Source organism: Camellia sinensis, chromosome 8 (assembly GCF_055761805.1).
Source record: "Camellia sinensis isolate YWXY chromosome 8, ASM5576180v1, whole genome shotgun sequence".
In the NCBI taxonomy this organism is placed as follows: Eukaryota; Viridiplantae; Streptophyta; class Magnoliopsida; order Ericales; family Theaceae; genus Camellia; species Camellia sinensis.
The window spans coordinates 172571262-172598457 of record NC_138968.1 but is presented as its reverse complement, the minus strand read 5'-3'; the positions used below and the strand labels follow the sequence as shown (position 1 = coordinate 172598457).

The 27196-nt window shown below is 41.2% G+C and overlaps 2 protein-coding genes across 3 annotated transcripts; one reads left to right on the top strand and one right to left on the bottom strand.

Annotated features, from left to right (window-relative positions):
* Positions 1-3185: 3185 nt before the first annotated feature.
* LOC145798296 (uncharacterized) lies at positions 3186-3665 on the bottom strand. Its single transcript, XM_082885805.1, has one exon. It carries the CDS (start codon positions 3663-3665, stop codon positions 3186-3188), a length of 480 nt encoding a protein of 159 aa, XP_082741931.1.
* A 2182-nt stretch (positions 3666-5847) lies between these two features.
* MSRB1 (methionine sulfoxide reductase B 1) lies at positions 5848-26465 on the top strand. 2 transcript variants are annotated; one of them, XM_028195782.2, is made up of 5 exons: positions 5848-6332; positions 12193-12295; positions 25542-25607; positions 25737-25934; positions 26033-26465. In XM_028195782.2, the coding sequence occupies exons 1-5, from the start codon at positions 6143-6145 to the stop codon at positions 26058-26060; spliced, it is 585 nt and encodes a 194-aa protein (XP_028051583.1). In that variant the 5' UTR covers positions 5848-6142; the 3' UTR covers positions 26061-26465. The 2 variants fall into 2 exon arrangements, with proteins under 2 accessions (XP_028051583.1, XP_028051593.1); XM_028195792.2 differs by lacking the exon at positions 25542-25607 and having other exon boundaries at positions 5896-6332.
* Positions 26466-27196: the final 731 nt, after the last annotated feature.

The window sequence follows — 27196 nt, the reverse complement described above, 5'->3', positions numbered from 1 at the left end:
TTGAACTCACGCTCGAGCGGGGTGACCGGCGCTCGAGCGTGGAAATCGTGCTCCCAGCATTTTGTTCTGTTTTTAGGTCAGCTCGAGCAGGGTAATTTATGCTCGAGCGGGACCTTGTGTTTTACGCTCAAACGGGTGTCGAGCGCCCAATCGAGCGTGAATTTCACCTATCCAGCACTTTTGACTGTTTTGAAGTACACTTGAGCGGTTGAATCTGCGCTCGAGCGGAAACCTTTGCCTGCATGTCCGTTCGAGCGGATTAATCTACGCTCGAGCGGGACCCCTGTTTTCTGAAAATGCTTTTAAAGTGCATCTTTGCATCATCATTTCATCCTAGGCATTCTTAGGCCTAGTTTAAGGCATCTTAATGAGGATATAGATGTAGAACCACACCGAGGCAAATTAGGGATTAAATTATTATCTTTCCCAACTGTGTAGCTTAGTGTGTGTTCAATCTGTAAACTGTGTAGAGTTGGCGACTGGAGACGCGCTCTAGCTTACTGTAGCCTAGAACTCTGTGAGTAACAACTGTGTAAAGATATGTTCAACTGTGAATATTTCTGACTGTTTACTGAACTATTTTCTAAACTGATACTGTTAACTGAACGAATGCATGTCTTATATTCTAAACTGTATTGTGGCATCCTTAGCAATTACTGTTACTAACTGTTACTGTTACAGAGATCTCTGTCGGTTCCCTTGTTGGAACCACTATTGTTTACTGATTGATGGCCATCATTAACTATTCGGTCTTTTAAGACCTACTGCTTACTGTACTACTATGCTAATGGATGTACCACATATGACTGAATGACTGAAATACTATTTTAATGAACTGCTTTCATTACTGTAAGGACATTCATTCTAAACCTCTTTACGCACAATGTTTTTCACTGGGCTTTAGCTCACTGCTCATATATATATGTAGGTGTACAGGCACCAGACCGCGGCTAGAAGTGTCGGGGTAAGCTCCAGTTTTGTCAAGCCAACCTATGTGCCTCACTGCAAGGTTCCGAGCCTGTCAAGCCAAGGCTATGGGGTGTTTTAGTTTTTCCTCCTTCTGTTCTGTCTTGTAATAACTGTATAGACTGTACTGTACTGTTTGATAGGGATTTGGTCCCTGTTCTGCATGATTGTAAATATTGTGCATACTGTTCTGCACTGTGTATATATATTTATATGAAAAGTCTTTTTGGCGTACAGACTGTCACAGCTCATTGGACATTGTTTATTTACTGTATCGACTTCCGCCAGGCCCTTGTACTCTGTTTTACTGTCTTACTGTTAAGCAGGCCTTCGGTAATCTCGGATTACTGGTTGGTTACGGTGTTAAACCCATAGGGGCGGGTTTGGGTCGTGACAATAAGATTTACCACAAAGACTTAAAGTTCTAGAAGGTCCGAACAAGTCAATATGTAACAATTGAAGAGGTCTAGAAGTGGAAATAATATTTTTAGATTTGAAGGAAACTCTTGTTTGTTTTCCTTATTGACAAGCATCACAAAGTCTATCTTTTTCAAAATCAATTTTTGGTAAGCCTACAACTAAATCAAGTTTTGAAAACAAATCCATATGAGCATGTCCTAGCCTTCTATGCCATAACCAACCGGATTTATTCATAACATATAAGCACTTAACATCATGATTAGGAGATAAACTATGCAAATCAATAAACTATGCAAATCAAATATATATACATTTTCATGCCTATAACCAACAAAAAACACTTTGTTTTCAGCAAAATTTTTAATGGTGCAGTGGGATTTTTCAAAAGTGACATGATTGCCTTTATCACACATTTGACTAATATTAAGCAAGTTATGTTTCAATCCTTCAACAAGCAATACATTTTCAATGATGGGTGAAGAAGTTTTACCAATACTACTTTCGCCGATGATTTTTCGCTTACTATTGTCTCCGAAGGTCACGTGCCCTCCTTCTTTGGATTTAAGGGTTGAGAACATTGCTCTATCTCCGGTCATGTGCCTTGAGCACGCACTGTCAAGGTACCACTGGTTGTTGCTAGATTTTGACTTAAAACACACCTGCAAAAATTAGATTTTTGTTAACCTTTTGGTACCCATTCTTTCTTGGGTCCATGAGAGTTAGGAGTTGAATTGTTTTTGGGAACCCATTTCTTTTTCATTCTATCAAATGAATTTCTCTTAGTAGGACAAGAATGAGAGATGTGACATTTTCTTCTACCGTAATGGCATATTAGATGAGAATCGTTGAATAATGCATAAACAAAGATCTTTTTGGAATTTTTTGCTTTTGAAAAAGATTTATAGCCAATTCCCATTCTTCCAAATGTTTGATTTTGACTTTTGAGAATTTTATCTAAGGTATCTCTACCTTAAGTAAATTTTGAAAGAACATTTTTTAAATCTCCTATGTTTTCATTTAAGACAATTTTCTCATTTTTCAAAATTTCATTTTCCTTTTGCAAATCATCTACTTTTTCTTCTAAAGTAAAGAATTCTTTTTCCTTTGAAAATTATTTCTCCTTTTCCAATGTCAGACTTTATTTTCCAAAGTATTGATCTTAGAAGTCAAGGATTCCTTTTCCTGAGATAGACTTGAGATCATTGTCTTTTGACAATTACTTTTCATACTTAATTTTTAAAATTCAGCATACAATTCATCAAAAACGTTTTGTAATTCATCGAAAGTGAAAGAGTCATCATTTACCTCATCTTCAAGTTCCATCAAGCATAGATTTGCGACTTTATTTTTGCAAAGATCCATCTCCAAGTCGCTGTCGTCACTGTCTTCTCCCCAAGCTACAATCATGGCCTTCTTTTTATCCTTCTTGAATTGTTTTTTGAGCTCTGGACATTCCAATTTGTAATGTCCAAGCTTGTTACATTCATAGCAAGTAACTTCAGATTTTTTGTGACTTTCCCCTTTTTGAAAATCTTTATTGAAGTCTTTTCTGAAGAACTTTCTTACACCTTGTTTCTTCTTTGCAAACCTTTTGAATCTTTTGGTAATGAAAGCCATTTCTTCATCTTCCTCTGAATCATCTTCTTCTTCCTCTTGAAACTTTGAGGTAGACGTGAAAGCTATCTATTTCTTCTTATTTTTGTCTTCTTCTTTTTTTCCTTCTTGCATGATGATTTCATGGGTTAGGAGAGATCCCATTAGTCTATCAAGACTCAATGTTGACAAGTCTCTTGCTTCTATCACTGCAATAACTTTGTTCTCCCAACTTTTGGCAATGATCGGAGAACTTTTCTGACAATCTCCGCATTAGTATAAGTCTTTCCAAGAGATTTAAGACTATTTATAATGTCTGTAAATCGAGTGAATATTTGGGATATATTCTCATCGGGTTTCATCTTGAAGAGCTCGTAATAGTGAACAAGCAAGCTCACTTTAGACTTTTTGACTTGAGTAGTTCCCTCATGAGTTATAACAAGTTTACCCCAAATTTCTTTTGCAGTTGCACAAGTGCATATTTTATTAAATTCAGTAGCATCAAGTGCACAATATAACATGTTAACAGCTTTGGCATTGGATTGAATATCTTTATAATCAGCACTAGTCCACTCACTTTCAAGTTTGGGGACTAACATACCATCTATAGTTTTAGTGGGGACTTTAGGACCATCACATATGATTTTCCAAACCTCATAGTTGATGGATTGAATATGCATAATCATGCGGGTTTTTCAATAACTGAAATTTGTGCCATTGAAGAAAGATGGTCTGTTTGAGGCTTGACCTTTAGGAAGAGAGGAGTTAGGGGTTGCCATAGATCACTCTAAGACGGTTAAGTCACAATACTAGAGACGAGGCTCTGATACCAATTGTTATTTATGTAGGCAACCCAAGAGGAGGGTGAATTGGGTAATTTAAAATTTTGGTCTAGGAATAAATTAGCAAAGACTAAGTAATAAAAAAGATGATAATAAATGAATGCAGAGAAAATGAAAGAAAAGGAAATAAGAGCTTGACACAAGGATTTATAGTGGTTCGGCTCACCGGCCTACGTTTACTCCTTAAGACACCTTCTTGAGAATTTCTTCACTATGAATAGATGCACCACCAAACTTAACCTAGCTTGTGGATTTTACAAGGACTTACTTCAATCATTTGAGGACCACTCAACTAAATGCCTCACCTTACAGGTGTGTCATTCAGAAAATAAGGAGTAAGAATAAGAGGTACAACTGTTCTCTTTTACAAATATTCTTTCACAAGAGATAGATATGAAAGTGTAAGCTCTCAAGTAATTTAAGTCTCACTCAGATATGAAAGTGGAAGTACAAATGGAGTATAATAAAAGCTCTTGATTGCTCTTGAATGCACTAGGCTTGTTGTGTTCAACGAGTGTGTTGAATGAATAGAAAGAGCTTCATCTTTATAGCATTAATGGCTTCACCGTTGAAGAGGGCTATATTTGATGATAATTGATGTCAAATGATGATGAAGTTCCTAATGAGACATTCACCTACAATTTCCACAAATTCGTTTAGTCCTTCTTCAATTCACACAAACCCCAAAATTCAAATTCCCAATCATGAAAAACCTATTAAGAACACATTATAATAGACTTATTACCATTACTAACTATTGATGAAGAAGAGGGTTGTTGCTAGAATTGCAGTGTCCTCTGTATTATATTAGGGGGAGGCCAAATGGGGTTAAATCCAACCTATGGTTCTCCCCTTTAAAATTGTACTCACCATTCGACAAATTAGCCCAATTACCTTGGCCCAAACTCGAAGCATTTGATGGTTTTGGCAATGGAACATAATTTGGATGCAAAACATCTACATTGGGGATTGAAGAGGCTAGTCTAAATATCGAATTTGGCAGAGAAAGATTGGTTTGCAAAGGGTTATGCCTAGAATTGGAAGTATACTGAGATTGAACAGCTAAACATGAATAATTGACTGGTGATACAAGTTAATTGAAGAGTTAAAGAGCATATTTCTTTTGTTGTTCCTCTAATCTAATCTTCTCAAGCAGAGCAACACCTAGTCCTCTTTGTGGGACATTTTTTTTTTGGTTCAACTTTTTTGATGATCTGTTTCTACCCCCACCATCATCACTGCCACCACTGCTACTATTGCTACACCTGTGGTTATGTTCTTCTTAAGCCATTTTTGATCTCAGTCATCTAATTACAAACAACTAATGGGCAATCTTAAATACAAATTGGGAAGTTATGTGCAGTTTTTCTATCGCAAGTGTTAAAATTTTGTGTTCTTTAATTTTGTTTTGTCAGCAAAAATGGATTGAGTTGGTTGATCTAACCAAAGTTATTCAGATTTTTTTTTTAAATTTTATTTTCCTTTTTCATTGTTGGGAAGTGCATATCTGTGCTTTCTATTCTTAAAAGCAATTCCTCTAAAATCTAAAGATTTAATAAAAGAGAAGTTGATACACACAAAGCTGCTACATAGATTTCATTCCAATGAAATTTTTTTTATGGCAATTACCAGTTACGGTTAATGCTAATTTATAACATTTTGCCCAATTTTAAATTTTTTTTATGGTTTAGACATATTGAAGCTAGAGTCCACTACTTTCTAGGATACAGATATAAGCTGCAAGCTCTGTTACTCCACTGTTTTGCAGGGTAAACCTAAAATTCTGATAGAAAAAACAAGGCCTTTCCGTTCTTTTATACAATGTCATAGATAACAAAAATGTTAGAGATTTTAAAAGTTTTATCAAAGGTCAGCATTGAGACCCATATTACTCTATAGATAATAGTTATAGATATATGTTTCAGCAGTTGGGCTGGGCATTGGATGGGCTTAGGGCTTAAAATTTGCAAACTAGGCCCAGCCCAATTGCAGCATACAGATATGGGCGGAGATCTAGCGTCGACGTGGCAAATGCAATGCCTCTATTAGTGTAGTGGATACCGAAGGTCCACTTGTCGTCAGGGTAAAAAAATCAGATACTCATCAGAGCATAATAATAAAGAGATCTGAACCAATCAAATTCCAATCAGTTGAAGACTAATGAAGAACATCTGAGTTGATGTAGAACTTGAAAGATCCTGTGGTTTGAGACGTAGAGAGCATCGATTCTGATGTACCATCACAGCATTATAAGATTTTCGAATAACGGCGTAGACATATACAACAGAGAAAGTTACAGAAACTAGTAGATTGGGTCAGCAATGGCCACTCATATCATTAGGAGTTTGAGCTTCCAAGCTAACACTTCCTCAAAAGCACGTTTTGACTTTGATTCGAAATCACAGTTTTCTTTATCTTTTCGAGGGTTAGGCAAGCCCAGAAGGGGGGTTTCTGTCTCAATTCGTGCTATGGGTTCCTCTGCTTCTTCTCAGAAACCAGACAACATTCAAGGTCTCTCTCTCTCTCTCTCTCTCTCAGTGTGCTAGCACTTTTTTGCTTTTTTTTTAGGGTTTTCATGGTGACTTAATCAATTAGGTAATCTTTCTTAATTTGGTAATATGCTTCATGGATGAAATTCTAGAAGAAACTTACAGTTGATGCAACTTTTTCCTTCATTTTTTTTTTTTTTTTTTTTTGTTGTTGATGTTTGTTGTCATGAGATAATATAATTTGTATGTTTTTTATTGCTTCTATTGAATTGTTGAAATGAGGTATTAATTTATGTTTATGATTGTGCGAAACCGTTCTCTTTTTTTGGCTATATTTTGTAAAGAACTAAGTATCTTAAGAATCTGACTCCCCTGTGATTTGGTTAAGAAACTTTCCCAGTTTTTGAAGTATTGAATTGCAAAACGAATTTTGGTCTAGATGAAAGTCCAAGTAAGTAAATTTGATCTTCAAAGTAGTGGAAAAACCTTAACGCTGTGTTTGGTTGGAGAATTTGGTAAGGGATTTGAAAAAAGTAAGAGAAAAAGTGTGTAAAACTGTGTGAAATATATGTATACTAGTATATTTAGGCACGGTGTAAATAATGTTGGGATTAGAATATAATTGTAATCCACCACTATTTAATAAATTATAAATTGACCTATAAACAATCTAAAATAATCCTAAAAAGATAGATGAAACATGACATTCAAATTAACATCTAATGAACATAAATCATCAAAACACCATAACAAATCAACATAAATCAAATTAATTCACAATAATAATAATAATACATAAATAAATAAATAAATAAAGGGATAATCCCAAATTAACCCAAATAAATAAATAAAGTAAAAAAATTAAATATGAGGAAGAAAAATGAGAGCTTGGAATAGGAACCAACACCATAGATCCTGCCCAATTCGAAGTCTTGGATGGTGAAATTCTCTTGGGGTGCCCTAAATGTGAAGCTCTTAGATCTGGGTATGTTCCCTCCATTGGAAGAATTGCACTCAATCCTCAGCTTTGAATCAAAATCCTTCTCCATATTAGCTGCCGCTCGAGACCCAATATTTCTCTCTCTGAAATTCCCTATTTAATATATAAAAATTGATACATATATACATATAGTTTTTTCTGTTTATAAATATCAATCTCTCTCTCTCTCTCTCTCTCTCTCTCTCCCCTCTAAAAATAGCACACTCTCTCTCTAGAAATCTTGGAAGAAGAGGACAGAGAAGAAGAAGAGCAAAGCCATGGTATATTAATATTCAGATCAGATTGTCTTTCCTTCTTCGAACCAATCTGATAAAGCCACCACACCACAATTTGAAACATCATCGAGGCTGTGGTTAGGAGAGATGGAGGAGGACATGAATAGGGGGTTCGGGTTTGGGTTTCCGACGAATATTGTTGTTGTTGTTACCAAGATCAGTTGATTCAGATGCAGATGTATCAGTACTAGTGGCTGTACATTCGATCGTCTGGTGAACTGAGTTGGGTATGTCGTGGCTCTTGCGGTGTTTGATGACGAAGATCTCCTTCTTTAGAGTCTCTTCTTATGGCTTTTTCGTGTCTGTTAATTGGGAGTTAGTGTTGGTCTTGGTTTGATTTGGAGATGGGTGTGGAAGTGCATTTGGAGAGGAACAAATGGTGGTTTTCTTGCTCAAACAACTACCAATTTTAGACGGAGAGAGAGATGGGGAATTACAGAGAAGAATGGGATGGAAAGGAAGGGAAATGAGAGAGAGAGAGAGAGAGAGAGCGAGAGAGAGAGGTGTTTTTCGTGGTTCTGTTCAAGAAGAATAGAGAGGGAGAGAGAGATAAAGAGGGAATGAGGAGGAGACATGGGTGAGAGTAGAGAGGGAGAGAGGGTGAGAGAGATAGAGAGGGAAGGTGGGGAGACGTGGGTAGGTGGGAAGCTTAGGAGAGAAATGTTTGGGCGGGAATTATAATTGATCTGAACCATTAATATAAATGTAAGATTTATTTTAGCCGTTCAAACAAAATGTATCTCTCATATATTTTATATATTTTCAAAAACCATTCTGCTTTATTAAATAGATTTTATTCATATTTTACCTATATTTTCTTTTTTCCTTTCTAAATCCCTTCTCAAATCCCTTAACCAAACATAGCGTAAGACTGTATTTGGTTTATGGATTTAGAAATGGATTTGGAAAGGGAAAGGGAAAGAGAAAGAGAAAGGAAAAAGGTGTCACCTCCTTTTTTTTCTTTTCCTTTTCAAATTCATTTCCAAATCCATGAACCAAACGTAGTGTAAGGATGTGTTTAGATTTTAGATTTCTGGAGGAACGGGAAAAGGGAAGGGAAAAGTGATAAAAATTGAAGCTTTTGCTATCTATTTTCTTTTCCTTCTACAAATTCCCATTTATTTCCAAGATCCAAATAGCCAAAATGTGAGATCACTCTTAGTGCAAATAGTTCAAAGTTGTGACCTGACCCATAAGGCATAAAATGAGGAATTTGACCAAGAATATAAGCAACTTGCGAAATCTTAAAACAAATGACTATGCCATGATTGGCATATACTCAATGCATTTTTGGACTTAATTTTGTGTTCTTTATGTTCTGGGTGTAAGTCAATTGGGAGTGAAAAGTCATATGATTGGTTAAAAATTCACAGTGGCTCTTGTATTTATCTTCTTGCTATATGATGTTAGAATTTCCCATCTTTACCTTCACCTACTCCACTACACACTCCACTTCACCTACCTCCACTTCACCACACACTCCACTTCACCTAACCCACTATCACCTCCACTACACCTACTACCACATTTTCTTCTATATATAGATTGTATAGGAATTGTAATTAATCAATCTTGTAATACAACAAACATAAATCAATCATTAATACAATTCTCTATTTCTCTTTATACATTAAATTTCTACATGGTATCAGAGCAAGGTTAACAACCTAGTCATTCTGCTTCACCGGCGGGCGGCAGTCTCGCCTTGACCGCCCGCCAGACCTCTACACATACCTTGATCACTCTGCATGTGCTTCCTCCCCAGCTGCCGTCCTTCTATCTCTCTTTCAAGTCCCAAGCTGAGAGAGAGAGAGAGACCTCTCCTCTCTGCTCTCACCTTCTTCTCTCAGCATTGTTCCATAGCCTAATGACAGATGATAGTAGCAGAAGTACCACTTTCATTTCTGCTGATAATCCTTTTGGGAAGCTTCCAGATCATCTACTGATAGAAATATTCATTCGTGTTCCCATATCGGAATGGTTGCAACTATCTTGTGTGAAGAAGCAGTGGGCTAACCTGTTTCGGGAAGAATGTTTGTGGCATGCTGCCCTTCTTAGGACTTTTCCTTTGGCTGGCCATGCTACAAGGTGGCCTGGACCTATCCCTCGAGGATTGAGCAAAAGGAGGTATACTGCTTTATACATCAGTAAGCACATATTCTCACTTGATGATGAATTGGATGAGATTGTGGGGCATACTTATTTGTTTTTGAAGGAGCAGGGAGAGTCATATCCTTTTCTGGGGTGATGAATTCACAGTCCATGATGGTCCCCACAAAAACAAACATTATATATATATAAATAAGCACCAGGCACCCTCCTTCATTTTATTATTCTTCTTAGAACACCATGTGACCCATGATTCTTTTCCTTACTCTTGTTCCACACTTTCTCTTATTTTACTATATCTCTCACTTTCCAGCCCACCGTTTTGATTCCCACTTTCCTTTTCTTTTTTATTTTATTTTTTGTAATCATTTTCAACTCTTATCCCCACTCATCCACACCCCCCTTTCCTTTTCTTTATCTTATTTTATTTTTTCGTCATAAAAAAAAAAAAAAAAACAAAAAAAAAAACAAAAAAAAAACAACAACAACAATTTATAAATTTGCACAACACCCATATTTTATTCATCTCCAGGATCAACCCCGTTCACAATTTTACACACACACACACACAAAAAAAAAAAAAAAAAAAAAAAAAAAAAAAAAAAAAAAAAAAAAACAACAACAACAACAAAACAAAACAAACCAACACATCCACAGGCGGAATTTTTCTTCTCTACTCTGCCGCCGGTCTCTTCTTCTTGCCTCCGTCCTGGGCGGTCCTTGACGGTGTTGCCTCCGTGTTTCCTAGTCCACCGAGCACGTTCACACCCCCATGCTCCTCCACTGCAGCATATGGCGGACCTCCAAATCGGAACATCACGGTGGCCTTCCGCTTCAGCTCCTTGTTTTCTGCCCTTAGCACGCTTATCTCTGCTCGCGCATCCTTATACATGCGTTGGAGCAGAGCCAGCTGGGAGTTTAAATGCTGCACCTCATTTGTCCTACTTTGCAGCCGGTTCGACAAATTTGTGACCGCCGTCGTGCTTTCCACACATGCCTTCAAAGTATACTGATTGGCCTCCACATCCGACTGCACTGCCATTTTTTGCTCCACCGACCGCATAGGAAAGTTCAACGGAGCAAACCCTGGTGCGCTTGGTTGAGGTTCCAGTGCCACCGCACCAGTTGTCTCTCTTGTTGACTCATTGAGGTCGGGAAAGAGAGTGAGCAGACTCCGGGAAGATGAAGCCATTTTTTGGGCCACAGAGTATTACAGTGTATCTCTCTCAGAAATCTCTCTCAGACAACAGAGTGTTACGGACTATCTCTCTCAGCAAAACGAAGAAGAGTTTTTTGTTTTTTTCCGAGGTTTTTCGCAGCTTTTTCTCTGCCTCAGCCTCAGCCTCTGTCTTATAGCCGAGGCAGCCACGCGCATCGCGCGCCTCTTATCACCAGCCGACAAACGGGCACGCAAGCCAAGGCGCCCACGTGCCTCGCCATCATGTCCGGCACACCTTTTGATGAATTGGGCACGCCTTTTGAGGGCACATCTTTTGATAAAGTGGGCGCGCCTTTTGAGGGCGCGACTTTTTGAGGGCTCACTATATATATCCATATATCTATATATTTGGGCAGCCTATATACACCATCATATAGTGTATTTTTTAGGGGTCCGACAAGACTCTGTAAACTGTCCCGACATTGATTCCGGTTAGCTCCTTTATGGGTCCGACAAGACTCTGTAAACTGTCCCGACATTGATTCCGGTTAGCTTCTTTATGGGTCCGACAAGACTCTGTAAACTGTCCCGACATTGATTCCGGTTAGTTTCTACAAGGGTCCAGCAAGACCCCATAAACTGTCTTCTAAAACGGTCCGACATGACCCCATAAACTGTCTTCTACAACGGTCCGACATGACCCCATAAACTGTCTTCTACAAACGGTCCGACATGACCCCATAAACTGTTTTTCTACAACGGTCCGACATGACCCCATAAACTGTCTTCTACAACGGTCCGACATGACCCCATAAACTGTCTTCTACAAACGGTCCGACATGACCCCATAAACTGTTTTTCTACAACGGTCCGACATGACCCCATAAACTGTCTTCTACAACGGTCCGACATGACCCCATAAACTGTCTTCTACAACGGTCTGACACGACCATACAGTGTCTCCTATCCTTTTTTATTTTTATGTATTTTCTTGTTTTGTTACTCTCTCCAAACTCAAGTTGGTTAGTTTCTCTCCTCCTTGAGTTTGCGGGGGGCTGTTAGAATTTCCCATCTTTACCTTCACCTACTCCACTACACACTCCACTTCACCTACCTCCACTTCACCTCACACTCCACTTCACCTAACCCACTATCACCTCCACTACACCTACTACCACATTTTCTTCTATATATAGATTGTATAGGAATTGTAATTAATCAATCTTGTAATACAACAAACATAAATCAATCATTAATACAATTCTCTATTTCTCTTTATACATTAAATTTCTACATATGATATGAAGAAATTCAAATTTAATGGATTTATTTTGTGCAGAGGCTGGCAGGGTTTCCATAAGTGATGAAGAATTGAAGAAGCGGCTCACAGGGGAACAATATTACATAACCCGACAAAAGGGGACTGAGAGGGCTTTCACTGGGTATGCTGCCTTTTCATATTCTACTTGTCTAATACTTTTGATCACTGCTTTAAAATAAGAAAAAGGAAAAAGTATAACCTTACTGCAAAAAAAGGGGAAGACATTAGCCAGTCTTCGTCCTCATTAATCATTTTTACTATGAGGGGTCGTGGAATTGACCTAACCTTTGACATTCTTTGGACAAAGTGATTGCGGTTAGACTTGAGTGTGCTCATGCTCAACAACCCAAGTTTTAGCATTGCACCAAGCAACATCCACAGCTTTACCATAACATGTAAAGATATATGGGGGAGGATCTCGCATCTTCAGAAACTGCGGCTAATCCATTGCAAAATGATCCTAGTCACCCATTTTTGTTCCCAAATCACTTGGCTTAGAGAATTTGTTGTTTGAACAACAAAAAAAAAAAGTAATAAGTTAGCATCATGAATCTTTCTGGCTAACCCTCTGAGTTGACTGGAGTTTCTGTTGTGAGGGACTAACCATCTGAGTTGTTGTATTGGTAACTCTTTGTTTTCTTTAATTTCCTTTGAATAAAAAAAAAAAAAAAAAAAAAAAAGAAACTTTTTGGCTTGTAATTGATCTCGGGGTTTGCCAAGGGTACTGTGGGCGAGAGGTGTGGTTAGAGGTAGTTCGGGAAGATGGCGAGCACTTCAATGGCTTGAGATCATCGGAGGTGAAGAGGAGGAGGTCAAGGCAAGCTTGGAGAGGAAGAGGTTGGCAGTGATAGACCTTGAACACTAATGTAGAGTGTGAGAGAGGGTGTTTAAACATGAGACTTGATTGTATTGTTGTTTTGTGGAGGGGGGTTGGCTTCTGAGCCGTTCTGGGCTAATGGCGGAGTACCATTTTGTGATGATGAAAGGGGGTTAGATGATGATGGAAGTGTAGGTACCCTTTGTAAGGCTAGTAGGGCATCTATTAAGAGTTGTTGGTTCTGTTGAAGAGAGGTGACGCTCTCAATTAATACACGTAGCTGAACCGCTATGCTGGTTGAGAGGATTGTTCTTCTGGAGAGCCGCCGGAGTTGTGTTCCGAAGTTTCCGCCAGGGTCTCCCTACCGCCACCTTAGGATGTCGCTGCTCCAGTTCCAGTTTTCTTTTTGGGTGCCATATGAAGTGAGCACCACTCTTCCCGGACTACCTCTAACCACACCTCTCACCCACAAAGAACCTATACTCCTTAGAATCCTTTCAAGGACTCTCAAGGACTACCTCAAACCCAAGTGGGAGGACAAACAATCGCCCCGCTCCCTCCATTAGCTCCCAGCCAAATACCTCCACCACAAGTTGGATCCATTAGCAGAGCTCCCACTGCAGTGGCTTCGACTGGCTCTCCAGCTCTTCCGCCGGATCAACCCCCTTCCCTTCCCAGCCATTAACACTGGATGTAGTAAAAGAGCAAATACACAGCCTACTCTAGACGAACAAAGGTCACATCCCTGCCTCTCCAGCATTGGACCTTCGTCCCCCTTACCCCATCCACATTGCAAGTCTTCCATATTCGGCAGGATATACAGTACCGAAGTTTGTCCGTTTCGACAGATGAAAAGGGAATGCCGGGGAGCATGTTTCACACTTTCTTGACGCTCTTGGAGCTCACCGAGAGGACCAAAACCTTCGCATGAGAGAATTCTCCAAATCCCTCACAGATCGAGCATTCTCATGGTACGCCAACCTCGCCGCTAACTCTATCTCTTCATGGGAAGACCCCGTAAAAAAGTTTTATATAAAGTTCTTCTACGTTGAAGAAAGGTTAACCACCCTTCATCTTATGAGGAAAACACAATGACTTGGGGAGGACATCCTCGTTTACGTCCGCCACTTTAGGGAAAAAGCAGTAGACATTCAAGACCCAATGGAAGAACACCAACTGGTGTCATTGTGTATCGAAGGGATGCTCATGACTTATAAACTCCAGTTGGTCAACAACCACTTCCCTGACTTTTCCGTTCTATGTGCTGCGGCCCGAAACATAAGTGAAACAGTAAGATTAGGGGGCATGAATGACAGCATCACAACCCCACTCATGGTGGCCAACGGCACCTCAACCTTCCTCATGGAGGCCTAACCGACGCAACCACGCTGTATATGCAACCGAAGGCTCCTCTAGAGAAAGAGGAGACCCGCAGGCAAAAAAGAGAAAGTTTGATCAAATTCCCCCACCGCTACCTATCTCAGTGGACAAGGCATAAGCACTCCTCAATGCCTGGGTAGAAAATGGAAAGGTTCACCTCCCCGAGCCAAGGCGACCTATCACCAAAAAGGATCAAGCGCGGGTAGACTATTGTGTAAGAAATAATGTATAGAGAAAGAGAGAGAATAAATTGTATGTATTATTATTGATTGATATATTGATATCTATTACAATGATTCATGATTCCTATATATAGAAGAGGGTGAGTGTGTAGTAGGTAAGGAGTAGGTGAAGTGGAGGTGGTAGTGGTGTAGTGGGTTAGGTTTAGTGGAGTAGGTGAGGTGGTAGTGGTGTAGTGGGTTAGGTTTAGTGGAGTAGGTGAGGTGGTAGTGGTGTAGTGGGTTAGATTTAGTGGAGTAGGTTTAAGTGGGTGAAGTAGGTGGAGAGTAGGTGGGGTGGTAGTGGTGTAGTGGGTTAGATTTAGTGGAGTAGGTGAGGTGGTAGTGGTGTAGTGGGTTAGGTTTAGTGGAGTAGGTGAGGTGGTAGTGGTGTAGTGGGTTAGATTTAGTGGAGTAGGTTTAAGTGGGTGAAGTAGGTGGAGAGTAGGTGGATTTTAACAGCCCCCCGCAAACTCAAGGGGGATAGGAACTAACCAACTTGAGTTTGGAGAGAGTAACAAAACAAGAAAATACATAAAAATAAAAGAGGATAAGAGACACTGTATGGTCGTGTCAGACCATTGGTGAAGACACTGGATGGTGGTGTCATAACGTTGTAGAGGACACTGTATGAACATCCTGCCACGGAATATTGGGCACTTAGATCCCTAGTTCGAAAAATGATGTCTGACGACCCTTTGGAGCTACCCTGCCAAACAGAAGATACCTTGAAAGATTCTCTCCCACGCCACAAGGATAACGGCAAGACGGTCATGATGCTTTCGCATTATGACGAGATGGAAGAGTGTTAGAATTTCCCATCTTTACCTTCACCTACTCCACTACACACTCCACTTCACCTATCTCCACTTCACCACACACTCCACTTCACCTAACCCACTATCACCTCCACTACACCTACTCCACTACACACTCCACTTCACCTATCTCCACTTCACCACACACTCCACTTCACCTAACCCACTATCACCTCCACTACACCTACTACCACATTTTCTTCTATATATAGATTGTATAGGAATTGTAATTTATCAATCTTGTAACAATTACAAACATCAATCAATAATACAATTCTCTTTTTCTCTTTATACATTAAATTTCTACATGGTATCAGAGCAAGGTTAAGAAGCTAGTAATTCTGCTTCACCGGCGGGCGGCAGCCTCGCCTTGGCCGCCCGCCGAACCTCCACACATTCCTTCACTCCGCTGCCACAAATTCCACATCTCTCTCTAGATTTAGTATATACAGAGAGCTATGGAGTCTAAGCCAAGCTTACTGAGGAACATTCTGGTTCGACTCTTTGTCTTCGGTGTTCTCATCATCGCCGTCCGATTCGCCTACGTCGTCACCATCAGAGGCGAATCCTGCGATCTCGGAAGCTTCTGCTTCTTTTCCTCGCCGGAAAATCTCAACCTCGTGATCGGCGTCCAAAATCGCAGGTCATCGGCGATCATTTCAAACGACGCCGCCCTGATTGCATCGTCAGCGACATGTTCCATCCCTGGACTGCCGACCTTGGTGCTCGCCTCGGCATTCCCAGGTTCTTGTTCTATGTTACAGAGACATTTGCTTTGCCGGGTCTCCCCGATGATAACATCATATTTACCAAGAGAAAAATCCCATACTGGTTTAAGGAGAAAGGAACTGGTTATGGACAAATAATTGACGAGGTCATGTTACTTTCCAACCCATGTGCACTTTTGTTTTTATTCTACTTTTTGACATACCAACTCATGTGCACCTTTTCTTTTTTTTTTTTTTTCTGTTTTATTCTACTTTTTGACCCATCATTCCACCACCTTCCTCTTTTTTTCTAAATCATATTTTTATCACCGCCCACTCCATGATACCTATTTATTATTATTATTATTATTATTATTATTATTATTAAAAAAAAAAAAATAAAAAAAAAAATTCATTCCATTTATTTTTTCTGCTCAGTCTTGTACCTTCAAGCCATTCGGATTTGCACAATACACTCATTTTATTTCTATCGGGATTTCGCCCTGATCACAATTTTACACCAAAAAAAAAAAAAAAAAAAAAAAAAAACAACAACAACAACAAACCCAAACAACCACATCCACAGGCGGGCTTTTTCTTCTCTACTCTGCCGCCGGTCTCTTCTTCTTGCCTCCGTCTTGGCCGGCCCTTGACGGTGTTGCCTCCGGATTTCCCACGCCACCGAGCACATTTACTCCCTGCTCCTCCACTGCCGTATATGGCGGTCCTCCAAATCGGAACATCACGGTGGCCTTCCGCTTCAGCTCCTTGTTTTCTGTCCTTAGCACGCTTATCTCTGCTCGCGCATCCTTATACATGCGTTGGAGCAGAGCCAGTTGGGAGTTTAAATGCTGCACCTCATTTGTCCTACTCTGCAGCCGGTTCGACAAATTTGTGACCGCCGTCATGGTTTCCACGCATGACTTCAGCGTATACTGATTAGCCTCAATATCAGTTTGCATCGCCATTTTTTGCTCCACCGACCGCATCGGAAAGTTCAATGGAGCAAAACCAGAGGTGTTTGGTTGCGGTTCACTGGCCACCGCACCAGTTATTTCTCTTGTGGGCTCGTTCAGTTCTGGAAAGAGCGTGAGCAGGTTCTGGGTAACTGGACGGGAAGAAGAGGCCATGTTTTTGAGTTGCTAGGTGTTTCAGAGAAGGGTTGGTTTCCGGGTGTTTCAAGATTTGCAGAGACAAGCTCTCCGAGCGTTCAGAGGTTTCAGACTCGTATGCACAGCCTTCGCCTCAACCTTGTTTTAAATAGCCAGGGCCAGCCACGCGCATCGCGCGCCTCTTGCCGCCCGACAAACTGGCACGCCTTTTCATGGCACATCTTTTGATAAAGTGGACACGCCTTTTGATGGCACGCCTTTTTATGGATTGGGCACGTCTTTTGATGGCACGCCTTTTTACAAAATTGGGCACACCTTTTGAGGGTGCATTTTTTAAGGGTCCGACAAGACTCTATAAACTGTCCCAACATTTGATTCCGGTTAGCTTTTTCAAGGGTCCGACAAGACTCTGTAAACTGTCCCGACATTGATTCCGGTTAGCTCCTTTAAGGGTCCGACAAGACTCTGTAAACTGTCCCGACATTAATTCCGGTTGGCTCCTTCATGGGTCCGACAAGACTCTATAAACTGTCCCGACATAGATTCCGGTTAGTTTCTACAAGGGTCCGACAAGACTCTGTAAACTGTCTCGACATTGATTCCGGTTAGTTTCTACAAGGGTCCAGCAAGACTCCGTAAACTGTCACAACATTGTCTTCTACAACGGTCCGACATGACCCCATAAACTGTCTTCTACAACGGTCCGACATGACCCCATAAACTGTCTTCTACAACGGTCCTACATGACCCCATAAACTGTCTTCTACATCGGTCTGACACCACCATACAGTGTCCTCTACAACGTTATGACACCCCATACAGTGTCTTCACCAACGGTCTGACACGACCATACAGTGTCTCCTATCCTTTTTTATTTTTATGTATTTTCTTGTTTTGTTACTCTCTCCAAACTCAAGTTGGTTAGTTTCTCTCCTCCTTGAGTTTGCGGGGGGCTGTTAGAATTTCCCATCTTTACCTTCACCTACTCCATTACACACTCCACTTCACCTATCTCCACTTCACCACACACTCCACTTCACCTAACCCACTATCACCTCCACTACACCTACTCCACTACACACTCCACTTCACCTATCTCCACTTCACCACACACTCCACTTCACCTAACCCACTATCACCTCCACTACACCTACTACCACATTTTCTTCTATATATAGATTGTATAGGAATTGTAATTTATCAATCTTGTAACAATTACAAACATCAATCAATAATACAATTCTCTTTTTCTCTTTATACATTAAATTTCTACAAAGAGTCGATGGTGTGTGAGCTCTTTGAACTCGCAGCTTCCACTTGTCCGGACTTTGAGACCAGGCGTGTGATAGCGCTTAAGAAATCGACAAAGTTCAAATGGTTCTTCGACCAATTCGGCCTGTCTGAAGCAACACGCTTTGAAGCCACCAAAGCCTTTTTAAGACTTGCAGAGCAAAATGGTGAAGCATGCATAAGTGTAAGCGGATCAGTAAGGAAAGTATTTCGGGATAACTCCTTGGCAATAACCTTTACCGAGGCAAACAAACAAGTACTGTTCCCACATAACCGTCCCCTCTACGTCTCAGTATTCATCAATAGGATGGAGTTTCAAAGGGGATTCATGGATGGAGGGGCTTCACTCAATGTAATGCCTTATTCTACTTTCCAGGCAGCTGGGATCCCACAAATGCACTTAGTCAGACAACCCATCTCCATCACCGGTTTTGGAAGCCAAAAAATCAAAACCATAGGTCATGTCCAATTAGACTTAGCAATGGGACCAATCCGCTCTACCACTAAGTTCCATGTTATAGAAGTAGAGACGACCTATCAGGCTCTGCTAGGGAGAACTTGGCTTCACAGATATGTTGCGATCCCCTCCACCTACCATCAATGTGTCAAAGCAATCTACAACAATGAGGTAGTAGCCATAGCTGGCTCTCAAAAACCCTTTCGAGTAAATGAAGCTCACATGGCAGATGCAGTGTTTTACAATCATGTCGATGAAGATGAACCTCTCCTGCCACTTCAAGGAACTCCCATACCCAATTGGGATGACGTCTCTGAAGAAGATTCATCGCCACCTCTCAGAAAGACATTCACCAAATCAGAGCCCTCAAGAAAGCTCCGTAAAGTCACCAGGTTTCAAACAAAAGATGGCTGAGTGGTATACCGTTTATAACGGTGCGTAGGGTTAGCAAATGTTACCAATACCGACCCCCAGCTAGACAAAGTAGCAATCGCCCATCATGAACCAAGTGGAGAAGATCACTGTTGCTACACCTTGTCTGCGCTGGCCTAACGACCGCCAATGGCAAAGAATAAAAAAAACAAAGACAAGAAGAGTAGAAGGGGAAAAAAAGCTGTGCTTTTTCCAATAACAGGTAAACACTTTGACAAATTCAATTGTCCTGCAATAACTCATTTGGATGGAGCCCTTGCCAAGGCAACCATTTCATCTCCTAACCAAGTCCCTGCCAACTCGGTTACAATCCTAAGCAAGATGGATTACAAGAAGTCCGACCTGCTCCGGAGTGTTTACAGGATGGCCCTCGGCCCCAAAAGCAAGAACTAGAAGAAATCAACATAGCCCCTGAAGGAGAACCCAGGCGTCCTATCTTCATTTGCAAAGATCTGCCAGCAGAACAAAAGGGCCCCCTCATCGAGTTGATCAAGAAGTATTCGGACGTTTTCGCATGGACATATGAAGAAATGCCAGGACTAGACAAAGATGTTACCATGCACCATTTGAATGTCATTCCCCTGGCTCGCCCAGTCAAGCAAGGTGTAAGATTTTATAAGCCCGAGGTGGAGCTCAACATCAAGGACGAAGTGGAGAAGCTGCTTGGAGCAGGATTTATCAAACCCATCCAACATCTTTCCTGGCTTTCTAGCATCGTCCCAGTTATCAAAAAGAACGGTCAAATTTGAGTATGCGTCGATTTCAGAGACCTAAACAAATCTTGCCTCAAAGATGAATTCCCACTCCCAAACATAGACACCTTGATTGATTCAACGGCGGGGCACCATATGTTCTCATTCATGGATGGCTTCAGCGGCTACAACCAAATCAAGATGGCTCCAAAGGATGCCCCTAAGACAGCATTTCGCACTCCCTTAGGTAACTTTTTCTATACTGTAATGTCATTTGGATTAAAAAACACGGGAGCAACATACCAGAGAGCTACGACAGCCATCTTTCACGATATGTTGCACAAATCCTTGGAATATTACATTGATGATTTGATAGTAAAATCCAAAGAAGAGACTAGTCACCTTAGAGACCTCCAAAGAGTGTTTGAACATTGTAAGAAATACAGACTCCGAATGAACCCGCTTAAATGTGCATTTGGAGTCACTGCCGGCAAGTTCCTTGGCTACATCGTTCATCGCCATGGGATAGACCCCGACCCAGCAAAGGTCGCCGCCATAAAAAATATGCCACGACTAACCAATCTAGACGAGTTGAGAACCTTCCTTGGTCGGGCATCTTACTTGAGACAGTTTATCCCAGCTATGGCCAAAATAACACAACCCTTCAATTCATTACTAAAGAAGGATGTCAGGTTCATTTGGAATAAGGAACACCAACAAGCATTCGAAGGAGTGAAGTCAGCTTTAACTTCCCCTCTCTCCATGACTCCTCCTCAGCCGGCGAGGCCCTTACTCCTCTACATCACTTCCATGCCGAAATTAGTCGGAGCTCTGCTCGCCCAGGAAATTGACGGACTCGAACGACCTGTGTACTACATAAGCAAAGTCATCCAAGGGGTTGAGACCCGATATTTCACCATTGAGCGGCATTGCCTCGCCCTAGTCTTTGCCGTCAAAAAGATCCGCCATTACCTTCTTTCTTACCCCATCCATCTTATGACCATGAGTGATCCCATCCGATATCTCCTCACTAGACCAGCACTCTCCGACAGGCCGGCCCGCTGGCTCCTATCATTAGCAGAATATGACATCACTTGCAAAGCTCCCAAGGCCATCAAGAGTCAAGCGCTCGCCGACCTCTTGGCTCACTTCCCCAGTGGAGAACATGAGCCGCCCTTGGATGAATTGCCAAGAGATGAGTTCCAAGCGGATGAAGTAAACACCGAAGGAGAATGGAGTTTGAGCTTCTATGGATCGTCCACCTCTAAAGGGGGAGGAGCTGGAATAGTCATTATTTCCCCAAATCAAACTGAAGTCAATTTGTCATATAAACTGGATTTTAAATGCTCTAACAACGAGGCAGAATACGAAGCCCTGATATTAGGGCTTATGGCAGCACTCCACCTAGGAGTAAGTCTCCTATGTATCAAAGGCGACTCTAATCTGGTGGTCAAGCAGACCAATGGAGACTATGCTATCAAAGAGCTCCCTTTGGCCTCATACAGAACCATTGTCTAAAGGTTGAAGAAAAATTTGACATGGTAAAGATAGAACACGCGCCTTGCTCCAATAATCGACACCTGGACTCTCTTGCTACCTTGGCTTCTAAGGTAGAATTTGCGGAAGAATCAACTAAGATAGAAGTTCTGAAGCGCTCCATGCTGTGCTCAGTAACAACTATCTTTCCCAAAAAAGAACCCGCCGACTGGAGAGCCCCAATCATCGACGAGCTCTACGCCCTCTCAGGTAAACTATCTTTGTGCAAAATCAAACACTTCACGATTTACTAAGGAGTCCTCTACTACAGAGGGCCTGGGAGTCTGCTAGCACGATGCATCGACCTTACCAAAGCCAAGTCTAAGCTAGAGGGGGTTCACAACCCTTCTTGCTAAATAGGAGACGTAAGCCTCTATAGGAGGCTACAACAACAAGGATATTATTGGCCTACCATGGCCAAGGAAGCAAACGACCTTCAAGGAAAGTGCACCAAATGCCAGGAATTCCCTCCAAAAGCTAAATGCAATTTCACATATTTCACCTCCGACTGGCGTCAGGTGTATATAGATTACCTCAAAGAAGCATCATTGCCGCCAGACCGCTTTGCAGCCCCAATAATCAAGAAGCGAGCTCCGAAATTCTTTTTGCAAGAAGGGTAACTTTTTTGGCATGACTTTGACGAGAAGCCTTTACTCTGCTTATCAGGAGCAGAAATCTATAAAGTTTTAGAACTTGCTCATGGGTCGGAGCACCAAGGTGGAGCCATGCTATTCCAACATCTTTTGCATATAGGTTATTATTGGCCTACCATGGAAGCAGACGCCAAAATGTATGCCAAACGCTGCAAACCTTGTCAACTCCATGGAAACCTTATTCACGCACCAGCCACCGATCTGCATAGTTCAAGCTCACCATGGCCTTTCCACACGTGGGCTATGGATCTTATTGGCCCCATCTCTCCACCGTCAAAGGGACACATATGGATTGTAACGGCCACAGAGACTTACACTACGTGGGTAGAAGCTATCCCCCTGAAAAAGGCAATAGGAGCCGCTGTCTCTAATTTCATTCGAGAATTCATTATATGTCGTTTTGGTATACCCAGAGTAATCCTGTCAAATAATGGGACCCCTTTTGTCAACCGCTAAGTCAGGCAACTCTTGGTCTCCTACGACATCACACACCATAAATCAACACCTTACTATCCCCAGGGGAATAGACAACCTGAAGCAACCAACAAAACACTCCTTAAAATCCTTTCAAGAACTCTCAACAATGACCTTTTTTTTTCCTTTTTTCATATGGAGTATAGGTTCTTTGTGGCAAAAATACAATGTATATATATATATATATACTTATAAATATATATACATACTAAGATTGTACCTTCCCAAGGAAAAATCCTTAAACCAATCAAAAATTCTCTTTGCTTATTACAAACACTAAAAACAGACTACAATAACCTTAGACTCTCCAAAAAGCTATTGTACGCTACCATGGCAGCTCAAAATCAGCAGCTATTAATGGTTTGCTCTAAAGCTAATTCATATCCACTCGCCAACACTCTCCTCTTAACTTCAACAAGCCATTCTCTCTAAATGGCTTCCGGAGTAGAGGGACACCGAGATAACATCGTTTGGCGGCCGGTGAACAAGGCTCTAAACCAAAGAGGTTCAAAATAGAGAGCTTCAAGCTCCATTCTACTCACCACCGCTGCCCGGTGTGTTAGTTCTTTCGAAAGATGCTCCCCATCCTTCCATGGCAATTCCAAGATCTGCTATTCGAATCCCCTTGGATCCAACACCCAATATTCACTCATTCAGTCATAAAGGTGCCGGAAGAATTCCGGGGTAAAATAAGAGGACGGTACAAGGCACTAACCATTCCAGAACTCTACACAATACCATTGTCCCACACTTGGTTTTTGCTAAACCAAGAAATCAACCTCACTCTCTAGGGATCCACCTGCCAGGCAAATCAGGTATTAATCCCACATTTCAAGAGGATCCGCACCAATATCCTCTTACAAAGACCGACATTGAGAGATCTAGACCACCACATCTCCATCATGTCAACACCGTTGGAAAACCCAAATGAAGATTTGGGACTTGGGTGAGACACAGAGAACTTTGCAGATCTCAACATGGGAGAAGAGAGCGCTTCCCGCAACGTTCAGCCAAACATCCCCCAGAACATTCCGGTCAACATCCTCTTCTTCAACACTGAGGGCGTCGCTCGCCCCAACTTCCTCCAACACTACATGCACTTACATTCTAGCGGACTCTTCCACCTCGTCATCATTACAAACACGAAAAAAGGGGAAGTAAGGCCCAATTTATGAGCCAAATCATGGGCTATCCTAACACCAAGGCCATGGCCCCCTCTTAGCGGCATGGAAAGGGTGATGGGCAGAATTTGGTGCCCTATGGAACGGAGCTGAAATCTCCTGTGAAGTGGTGAAGATTCCGTGGAATCAAGCCATCGCCCAACAAGCCCACATCTTCATCCGGCTGGCTTGCTCTGGATGAAACTTAAAATGTAAACTCTCCATGAGCAATCCAAATTCCCCCATTGTATCAAAAGCCTAATTTTAGACGACTCTATTTGAATATTTGTCTGCATGAGCTAATATTTTCAAACTTTTTAACACAGTCATGTACAAATACTCTCATTAGCTATAAGAGAATCTGTACAGGGGGGCATTATTGTGGGTACTTGTATCAAGCCTAATACATGGCAAGCCCTACAGGTGTCACATCACCAAAACCCTACCCATGTGGCAGACCAATAAGGCACCACGCGGGCATGTCGTATGTTTGATACATGGCGAGCCCTACAGGCGCCATGTGCCAAGGCACTACGTAAAACCAAGTCTATATGCTTAGCCTAAGCGGGAGCATACATATAAGCCCAAATATATTCAGATATGAAGAGCCTTGCAACAAGCAGCACCATGGCCCTGTAGGGCCCATGGTCCTTCATACCTCGCTCCAAGACCAAAACAACAATACAATCAGCCCCCAGTTCACTTAGACTTGGATTGATAAACACTGGCTCTCCTAAATATTGAGATAGGCCTGTGACCTATTCTCCTACTTGGTTACTTAGAAACGAGCCCCTCTCCTAAACATTGAGATATGCCCGCGGCCCATTCTCGTGCTTGGTCGCTTGGAAGCGAGTCCTGGCTCTCCGAAACATTAGGGTGGGCCCTAGCCCATTCACCTACTTGGATGCCTGAGTTGGGAGCAAGACCCAGGCACTACTGCTCGAGATCATTAGAGGATACTGGACTGGCGGCTGAGGTCAGGGGATCGTCGAGATGGTTGTCTTCTTGCTAAGACGACTCCATCTTGACCAGGTTTGGAGAAGAGGCAACAATGACCTTACATTCATGTCATCCGATGCACATACGAAACGTTACTTTCCGCCTGCCATGAAACGTTGCTCTCCGCTTGCCGTCAAGCCACAGACGGCAGAAGGGCTTACATCACTTCTGGCAGAGTTGAGGAGAACGAGCCACCTATCCGACAGTTTGCTTGGGCTCCAATACTCTTGTGGCCTATATAACATATCGTATATGTAGCGAGGCACAACAACAATACAACCAAGTCTCATGTTTAAACACCCTCTCTCACACTCTACATTAGTGTTTAAGGTCTATCACTGCCAACCTCTCCCTCTTCAAGCTTGCCTTAACCTCCTCCTCTCCACCTCCGGTGATCTCAGGCCATTGAAGTGCCCGCCATCTTCCCGGACTACCTCTAACCACACCTCTCACCCGCAGGTACCATAGGCCTTGTAATTAGATGGAACTTCAATGCGCAACAAAAAATTTGTACACTATTCCACCCCCCCCCCCCCCCCCCCCCCCCAAAAAAAAAAAAAAATCACTTAGCTTAGAGAATTCGTTGTCCATCTATTTCATCTGCTATTTTATACATGTCCAGGGAATATTGGAACACCAAAACTCCTGGTACTTACCATTGCATCTGTTGTGACACTCCTCTATTTGAGTAAGTAGCATACTTTTATTAAGCATTCTGCTATAAGAACTGTCAAGTGTTTTCTTTTCTTTTCTTTTTCCAACTTCCCATGGAACTGATTGGTGCTATATATATATATATATATATTCTGTCCTCTAGATCATCAACCAAATTTGATAGTGGAACTGGTTGGCCATCTTATTATCAAACCATAGGGGACAATGTGAAGTCGAAGTTGGATTTGTCAATTATTTTCATGCCTCGCCAAGAAGTTCTTTGTGCAGCTTGTGATGCTCATCTTGGCCATGTCTTTGATGATGGCCCACCCCCCACAGGAAAGCGTTATTGTATCAATAGGTAGATACTTTTTTACTTCAATTTTCTCCTTGCAATTTATAGTGTTTTTGTTTTGTTTTGTTTCATTATCTTGATACTACATGTGAATGTCTTCACAGCGCTTCCTTGAAACTGAAACCGAAGTAGAAGACAACCAAGCATACAAGAAGGATAATATCTGTGTCAAAGCAGATCAGATTGAGACACTTGTGTATATTTTTACTCAATTATAGACCAGTACTTGTTGTTTTAGCTCTTAATATGTGAAAATTACTTGAATATTATTGTTTATGCTAAACATTCGTCAAGGTGTGATGAATGTCATACTTGAGGTGGAATTACAGATTCAATGATCAAAACTCTACGATGTGATGGCAGATATTTGTATTTGTGGATGTTTTTCATACCAAGTGCCAGTCCAAGAGAACTTATGGATTGAGACAACGTTTTATTTTTGTTTTCCATAGTGGCGCTCCATCTTTTGTTGTAAAGAATGTTAATATTCTGCTATGCTTCTGATTTAAATTTGAAGGGACAAAGAGATTGTTGCTATCTGCTGTATTAGTAATTTTCCATCTCTTCCTAGTTTCATACTGTGAAATGTTCAATATAGCAAGAGAGTTACACTAATAAATTTTGGAATGTAACAAATCAAAATCAAAGCTTGAAAAAGAGGTCTGCTAAGATAATATTGATGTTGCATTCTTCGCAGCTCTCATAACCTGTGCTTGTTTACCACGAGCAATGCTATGGATCCGAAATGGACCCAAAACTCATATATATAAATGGACCTATAAAATTAATGTGGTCTAAATTTATTTGAAGTGTGGGTTGTATCATACAATCGTTGTATTTGGAGTAGTCACCCATTATTTTTTTGATAAATTTTTGCCTATGAATTCTCGGTCGTATTAACTGGCATACCACAAGCCATTAAATCGTTTAGTCTTAATTGGCCTTTTCAGAAATGGTGTCTTGGTATATCCTATTAGATGGCTCCGAGAGCCTAATGTGTATAAATTGTGGTTACAATGCATGAGGCTTGGAAAAGAAAAGATGTACGCAATTTTATCTCACATACGGATAGATTCTTTTTTGATTTGAATATGTAATGCCGAGATTACAATAGAGCAAACCTAACAAAAATAGCTATTATGAATTCAATCAAAAAAATAAAAGAAAATAAAAGTAGGAATAAAAAATACGCGCAAACTAGCAGACAGCCAAACGAGTCGTTGTTCAAACTAAAGAATCTGAAATTCATACTTAAAAGATTCAAATGA

What these genes read in the sequence shown, in the direction of transcription:
- LOC145798296 (XM_082885805.1), bottom strand. Translation starts at nt 3,665, where the DNA reads ATGATTATGCATATTCAATCCATCAACTATGAGGTTTGGAAAATCATA.
- MSRB1 (XM_028195782.2), top strand. Translation starts at nt 6,143, where the DNA reads ATGGCCACTCATATCATTAGGAGTTTGAGCTTCCAAGCTAACACTTCC. An exon ending in GAAACCAGACAACATTCAAG is followed by an intron (nt 6,333 to 12,192) that starts GTCTCTCTCTCT and finishes TATTTTGTGCAG; the next exon opens with AGGCTGGCAGGGTTTCCATA. An exon ending in TGTGACACTCCTCTATTTGA is followed by an intron (nt 25,608 to 25,736) that starts GTAAGTAGCATA and finishes TCTGTCCTCTAG; the next exon opens with ATCATCAACCAAATTTGATA.